Raw genomic sequence first — 8,524 nt, forward strand, 5'->3', positions numbered from 1 at the left:
CTGAACCAGCAAATGATGGAGATGATGCAGAGGATGTACCCGAACGAGGTGTTCCCGGACGTGCCAGACCCGTAGTTTTTTTTTTTCCAAAAACTCTGAATGTTTTATTTTTATTTGTGAAACTTTGAATATTAATTAATATGATTTCAATTTTAATTTTAATTTTATATTTTCGAATTTAAATTTCAAAAATTTTATTTTTTTTAAAAAATTAATATTTTTTACATTCCGAGGAAATGAAATTCCGAGGAAATTCCGAGGAACACTTGATATACTTGATCGATCGATGCGTTTTTAAACATATATCCATCGATCGATCCGTTTATAAAAAAAATGATGTTTTGAAACCCCAAACACTAGTTCCTCGGTATTTCCTCGGAATATTCCGATGGAATTCCGAGGAAGGAATTCCGAGGAAGAAAAGGGTTTCCTCGGAATTTCCTCGGAATATTCCGAGGAAATAGGGTTTACGAACTGGTGGTCCTCGGAGTTTCCTCGGAAATTTGTTTCCTCGGAATTCCGTCGTAAAATTCCGAGGGATTTCCGAGGAAAGAAGAAATTCCAAGAAGTTATTTCCGAGGACTTGTTTCGTCGGTATGTCGTCGGAATAACGTTATTCCGACGACATACCGACGATTTTTTCCCTCAGTATGTCGCTGTTTTCTTGTAGTGAGTAATTAGTTGTAGAAAACGTGTGGATCTTAGTTAAAAAAAAAGTGTGGATCCAAAGAAAACAAAAATTTAATATTGATAATAGACGGCAAGATCCATATTCGTCGTTATTTTAACATGCGTAAGCACATGAAGACTTTAAAGTTTTTTTTTCTTGAATCACTTCAAATATATGGTACCATACAGACATTAACAGAGGTATTGCTGGGACGTGTGAAATTCAGTTATCTCATTACTCAGTGATTTTATTGTAATAAATAACCAAAGACAGCTCCAATTAGATGGAATAAGTTATTAAACTAATGTTTTAACATTAGGTTAAAAGTTTGTGTAATTTTCGAGTTCAAATTGCTAATGCTGAACTTTCTGATTTCTTTTTTCTAGAATGAACTTGTTCTTTGATGGTTAAAGAGTCAGAGATTAAATAAGTAAGCACCTTAGAACTGAGACTTTGAAGACGTTTCTATTATCTTCTCTGCTATACAAAATTTATAGGCTTTATTGGCCTAATGTGTTAAGAATTGAGACTCTATATTTGATCAATGACTTTGAAAGTGATTCAACTCCATCTTCAAGATCTTGAATGCATGATACTAGAATCTGAACATCTTCTATCTTCATGGTCTTTTCAGATTGAAATTCAGAATCAACCCTTGTGAATTCATTTTCTTGTGCTTCACATGAAACTCTTTTCTGGCTCTGGCTCATTAGCTTCGAGACAAGTGACCATTTGCCACAAATCTTTGATCCAGACATGTAGCTGAAAAGAGAATCAAACAGAGCAATTGTAACAACTTCTGCTTCTCCAAAGACAGCCAAAGATTCTCCGTCTTGTGCAAGCTTCAAGGGCTTTTGTACTTTCTGGAATGTCTTCTTGAGGAACTTTCTTGAGGCTAAGTATTTCTTCACCTCTCCTGATAAATCTCCTCGCTTTCTTCGTAGAATTGATTGGATCTCCATGAGACCCTCTTTCATCTGCGATAAAGCTTCCTTAGAAATGTTGCACAAATCCAAGATCCTTAGTGATCCATAAAGAAGCTGCTCGACGGTTTTCTTGTTCTGTCCTTGAGCTAGAGCCTGTTGTGTGACGGGTAGGCAAATAAGCTTGGCAAGTGACTCATATAGCTCTTGGAGGTTGTCAATTCTTTTGAAGATTGAATAGGTGGAAGATGTTGAGGCTTCCTCAGATGATCTCAATCTGGCCAACTGCTGATCGACATGAGCGGCTTGTGGGTGAGTTCTAGGAGGGAAACTGTTAGAGCGAACGTGGAAAGAGGCTGCCATTTTTTCGGAATCTAAGCTCTTTGTTATTGATCAAAGAGAAGGTGTTGAGAGAGATAAAGATGTTTGTTCTGCCTTCTCATTGCCTCTCAAGTCAATACATATATACACATCTAAGAAAGAGAGGCAAGAGGAATCTCATAGTGATTATAATATTAACAGCATTAATACATTGTCTCCTTTTCAAGATGGCACAAGGCATCTTTTTCTCATTATACACAAATAATGTTAGAGATCTCCACCGTATAAGCTCAGTGTCTCCCTCCAGCCACATCTCAATTTACTTAATGCATTGAGATTCGTTTTCATTGCAATGGGATATATTCCAGTCTGGCTTGTCTGCTATTCAAGGCAATGCCACTCGTGTAAATCTCATGCATATCTTCAAGGACTAAAATAATATATTTTTCTCAGTGAGATTCCAGAGTAGAATGAGCCATAGGACAAGGAATAGACAATGCTGATAAAAGAGTCAGGTAATCACGTTGAAGGTGCGGAAATAAAGCCTATAAGACCCTAAATGTAAGCTTTTATTATCTTACAAACCGTGTAACTGCACAAGCACTCTCAATACCTTTTATCAATTCCAGCTTGGCTTTGGCTCCTGCGTCTGAATATTTTCTGATCTATAAGTCTCTCTGTCTGCACACGCTTGCCTGATAAATTTATGATTATACTAATCAAAGGAACGTAATCACTAAAGCCACGTCATCATCAAATGAGTGCAACAGAGTTGTTGTATAAAAGCTGAGTACGATGGGTTTTTTTTGACAAAAGACTTTCAGATTAAATTAAATAAATATTTATTAGATAAGACGATAAAGTCCTATAACCAGATAAAATTTGCATGAACACATCATGATAAATAACATCTGTACCTAAGAAACTACTTAGATAGAAACAGGGGCGAATCCAGACTAGTAATTTAGTGGGCGCACTAATATTAAATTAATAAATATTAAAAAATTATATTAATTAAAATATAAAGTAAATATTTATTAAATTTAATACCATAAAATATTTTCAATATTACAAGTCATCAGTTTTCCACTATTGTATTTATAATATTTAAATTTATTTTAATAAAAATAGAATAGATAATCATTAAATTTTTGTATATTTACAAGAAAATATCTGTTCATATAAAAATGTTTTTTCTGCAATGTTTTACTACAAAATAAGAAGTTTGTTTAAAAGTAAGATATTTTGTTATTTTTAGAATTTAATGGTAAACTAGTAATTAATTTTTTTTAGAATTTAGTAATTAAACTAGATATTTTGTTATTTTTAGAATTTAATGGTAAACTAGTAATTAATTTTTTTTAGAATTTAGTAATTAAACTAGATATTTTGTTATTTTTAGAATTTAATGGTAAACTAGTAATTAATTTTTTTTAGAATTTAGTAATTAAACTAGATATTTTGTTATTTTTAGAATTTAATGGTAAACTAGTAATTAATTTTTTTTAGAATTTAGTAATTAAATAAGATATTTTGTTATTTTTAGAATTTAATGGTAAACTAGTAATTAATTTTTTTTAGAATTTAGTAATTAAACTAGATATTTTGTTATTTTTAGAATTTAATGGTAAACTAGTAATTAAAAATATACAATTCAAAACTTAAGTATGTAGTTTTGGAGTTTAAATTATTTTTATTTACTTAAATAGGCTAAGTTTTTTATTGTTAGAAACTTTTAATAGATAAAGATTTTAGAACAAAAATGTTTTTTAAATCCAAGATTTATTGATTTCTCAAATCGAGTGAATTATGTTTAAATTGTTAAATACATTTGATATGTTTTGTTTCTTTCTAGAGTTTATCTATTTTTGTGGGTGCATGTTATAAATTATTATGGGTGCACATACAAAAATTTATACAAAAATACATTAATTTTCAAAAATATTATGGGTGCACAGGCACCCCCTTCCCACGTCCTAGCTTCGCCCCTGGATAGAAATGCAAAACCAACAACGAAATGAGAGATAGTAGCTAGCGATTACACTCACGGCCACGATGGCCATGTTTTCCTCGTCTTTGTATTGTCTTTCATTCTAAATCTTGGTATTTGATAGGAAGTGTTTTCTCCCTCCCACCCTTTGTCAATCCGAGAGAACACATTGGCTCGATCTCGGCTTCATCCATCACCTAGCACTTGAAACGAGATTCCAGTTCATTTTCAAGATCTCGAATGCATGACTCTAGGATTTTCACATTCCATATTTAAGGTCTTATGTGATTGGAATCCATTGTTAATTTGTTTGTTGCAGCTTGGCTTGTAACTTTCTTTTGGTTCACTAGATTTTAGAAGAATGACCATTTTCTGCAATTCTTTAATCTATAGATGAATCAAAACAGTTTAGAATCTAAAATCAACGTATTTAATAAGAGTACGATTTCGATTAAAGTTTAGAAGAAGTCTATGTATTGTGATTGGAATTCGGCGAATGAACATAAAAGAAGTTAAAATCAATAATAGTATTTAAATGTAATATTTTTAATTTATTAAGGGTATCAGTGTAATCAACCCTCGTGAGAGTTAACGTGAACGCGACACATAAGAAACTGGCTTCTCAAATAATATTATAGAGATATACTTTTGAAGTAATAAAATAGTTTCTTTATATCTATATTTTCTTATATAAAAATTATAAATATTTCCTTTTTATTATATATGTTATTTGGAAAATTTTAAAAAGAAAACTAAATAAAAAATCAATAATAGTATTTAAATGTAATATTTTTAATTTATTAAGGGTATCAGTGTAATCAACCCTCGTGAGAGTTAACGTGAACGCGACACATAAGAAACTGGCTTCTCAAATAATATTATAGAGATATACTTTTGAAGTAATAAAATAGTTTCTTTATATCTATATTTTCTTATATAAAAAGTATATATTTGTATATAATTTGAATACCAAAGCAAATCAAATAATTACGTAGTATTTTAAAATAGCATAACACTATATACTTTAACGAGAGAGATATATTATATTTTATCATTATTAAAATTATATATTTTCTTAATATATAATTTGTTTTTAAATTTTTATGTTTGTAGAACTTAATACATAATCAAGATACCAAAGCAAATCTGAATTCTCATTTTAAGATTATTTAAAATAAATTTCAATTTACCATTCAATAAATCTAAGGCATAAAATTATTTAGAATTTTAAAAATATTTTAATCATTGTAAATATTAATATGTGTTCAAGAACTTCCCAAAATGTATGAGTTACTTATGTATGTACTTATATATATGCATGAGACTTTAGAGTATTATTGTTATATTAATTTATGTAATTTAGAATCAGACACTTTAGTTTATTTTTATTTTATTATAAGTACAATTATCTTAAGGTATACATAATTTTCCTAAAATATATTTACATATTTAAGATAACAACCAACCTAAATGCAAACAAGAAAATTAATGAAAATTTTAATATATTTAGAATAAAACATGTAATAGTTGATTTCAGAAAAAATATATGCAATCGAATATACCCAAGTGATAACTAAATCGACTGTAAAAAAACCGACTAGATATAACATATCTAAAATAATTTGTCTAACTAAAGTAATATAGTATTATTAATATAAATTATGCACATAAATTATAAATTAATTTAAAATTAAAAATAAAAAAATTAATTATTATAGTATATCTACTTTATAAATATTTATATCCGTGCATGAGCACGGAAAAATCACCTAGTATTTATTATAGCTGAATCCGGTTTAAAGTTGTATGTCTACTTTTTTATTATGGATGAAGCCAAATCATAGTTCATTACAAGAATGATGATAAAGTCATCGGAAGATATTTAGGAGAGTTATCGGCTTTGTGTAGAAAGTTGTTGAGATAATTTCTTATGAGTTTATATGGTCGTTTACACTTGGGATCCTTAGTTATATACCCGCGCGTCCACACAGGTATTTATTTTCACTTTTTATATAAGCGTTTATTGGTTTATATTTTAAATATTTATTATATTTTAAAATTTTTATAAACACAACAATCAAATAGTTTACGCGCTGTAAAAAATAGTGACCCATGTCTGATACTAAACTTTTGAGAAATATTGATCTATTGATATATTTGAGTAATATTTTTTTTAACATGAAATTGTTTTTCAAATGTAATAAGAATTTAAACATTTTGATCAGATATGGGGCATATGATGAGATTTAGATACGTTAGAAAAGAATATTTGGTTATAAATGTTAAACAGTGTTTTATAAGTAATTCAAAGATATTTAAATTTTAATATTATTTTTTTTTTGAAAATAATTAATAGTAACCGAAATGGTTAAACATATGTTTTAGAAAATTTTGAAATCTATATAATCTTAGGCGAGATTTAACTATATTAAAAATAATAATCAGTTACAAATATTTGATATTGTTCTATAAGTACTTTAAAGATATTTAAATCTTAGCATATATAGATTTTATTGTTCAAAATAATTAATGGTAAGTTAAATATATATTTTAGGAATATTCATCATATTGTTTAATATCGAATTTTAACTTGAATTTTGTTCAAAAATAATTAATGGTAACATTATCCAAGTTTAATATTGTTAAATTCGATTTTAAATTTGAATATTTCCAAAAATTAGCTAATTTGTTTTAGGAAATACATTAAATACGAAAATTAAGCTAAATTTGATTTAGGAAATGGTTTAATAAATAGGAAAATAAAATGATTACTTAAAAATAGATTCATTTAATTACTTCAGTGGCATACCATTGTAAATAAGTAGAAAAACTTAGGGGTATTTCATAACTGTACTTCGAACTGCGCAACTGCGCAGATTTTTGTTTTCATTTATTTTTATATAAACATTTTGTTTTCAATTCTAAATTGGTATATATTATATTATATATGTGTCTATCAATTTTTAAAAAATAACAAGTTTACGGCATATTTTTTCATTGAATAAATTGTTTCAAACTTTCACATATATTTGTATCTTCTTATATATATATATATATATATTTTTTTTTGGATTATTATTTCATTATTAAAATCTTAACTATATATATAAATATTAGTAAAATATTGTTTTATTGTCATATTCAAAAATATTCTAACATTTCACAAATTTAGAAAGTTCTTAAAAAATTAAACTTTTCGCTTCATAGATTTATATTATCGAGTAAATAATTAAACATTTAGTTTTTGTTTAATTTTTAAAATAAACTTTATAGTTTAAAATTTGTTTTCATTGGTTTAAGGTAGTAAATATTAATCATTGTTAGATAATATGATTTTTGTTATTTAAAAAAATCTTTATAATTTTAAAAGTTAACATCGATAAATATTTAAATAATTAACATATGGAGGTATAGTATTACAACATTTAATTATATATATTTAATTTATACTATCTATAAATCCAATGGATCATCTATTGTTTAAATCCAATTATTTATAGTCCAATACAAATTTCTGGTAGGCCCAAAATTTAAATGATAAAATTAGAGATTAAATGTAACATGATTTTTTATGAATAGGTCCATTAGGTCTATTTTAAAAAAAAAAATCACACATGAATTAAGTTGTGACTTCTGTTTTAATATACAAGATGTAGGATGTATTTTTTACTATTTTGTCTAGATTTTTCCTTTTGTTTTAGGGTATTGTCCCTTTTATCGCTGACTTATCTTTTTTGCCAAAAAAATTTCCTTGTTAATTTTATATTCTTTGCTAATTTTCATTTATTAAATTGACGGATTTGACTTTAAGAAGGGTTTTGACAAAGTAACCAAACTAGTCTTCAACAACAGTGAAACGAACTTAGCAAATGGAATAGCTTCTGCTTGTCCAAACACTGCCAAATATTCATCTTTGCACTCGTGGTCTTTTTCACATTCAAACTCTTAAGGTCCTTTTGCAGTGACTCCTTGATGGATGTTATTGAGGCTAAGTACTTCTTGACCTCTCCTAATAGGTCTCTGCGCTTTCTTCTCAGCATCTATTGGATCTCCATGAGACTCTCTTTCATCTGCGTAAAAACATCCTAGGAAATGTTGCACAAATCCAAGATCTTGAGAGATTCATAAAGAAGCTGCTCAATAGCTTTCTTGTTTCTCTCTTGGGCTAAAGCTTGTTGTGTGAAAGGAAGACTGGATGAGTTTGTCAAGTGATGCAGCATATATTCTTATTCCTGGAAAGCTTAGGTTTTTTTACTTTTCTTTTTTAAGATAAATATTAGTATTATTTACAAAACAAATTATGAATAAGAGGTTAGATTCTAATACTTTAGGAGGTGTTATTGGTTTATATATTTTGATTGATTTAGAAATCCATATACTATTTATAAATCTAAGTTTTCTTTCGGATTTGAGTCTTTGTATTTTTAACTAACAAATCCATTCAAATCCATTATTAAATCAAATATATTAGTAAATCCGTACGATTGAATAACACTTGATTTGATATAGAATTTATGAATCATTAAACCAATAACACATGATTTAATACAGATTTGAAAATCATAGAACCAATAACACTAGATTTAGTTCGGATTTTCAAATCCATTAAAATACAACAAC

The 8,524-nt window shown here is 27.6% G+C and overlaps 1 protein-coding gene across 1 annotated transcript; it reads right to left on the reverse strand.

The window, feature by feature from the left end:
- Window positions 1-1,116: 1,116 nt before the first annotated feature.
- Window positions 1,117-2,009, reverse strand: LOC106305239. Its single transcript, XM_013741615.1, has one exon. It carries the CDS (start codon window positions 1,954-1,956, stop codon window positions 1,171-1,173), a length of 786 nt encoding a protein of 261 aa, XP_013597069.1. The 5' UTR covers window positions 1,957-2,009; the 3' UTR covers window positions 1,117-1,170.
- Between the last annotated feature and the right edge of the window lie 6,515 nt (window positions 2,010-8,524).

The sequence above is a fragment of the Brassica oleracea genome, chromosome C7, assembly GCF_000695525.1.
Source record: "Brassica oleracea var. oleracea cultivar TO1000 chromosome C7, BOL, whole genome shotgun sequence".
Classification (NCBI taxonomy): domain Eukaryota; kingdom Viridiplantae; phylum Streptophyta; class Magnoliopsida; order Brassicales; family Brassicaceae; genus Brassica; species Brassica oleracea.

What these genes read in the sequence shown, in the direction of transcription:
- LOC106305239 (XM_013741615.1), bottom strand. Translation starts at nt 1,956, where the DNA reads ATGGCAGCCTCTTTCCACGTTCGCTCTAACAGTTTCCCTCCTAGAACT.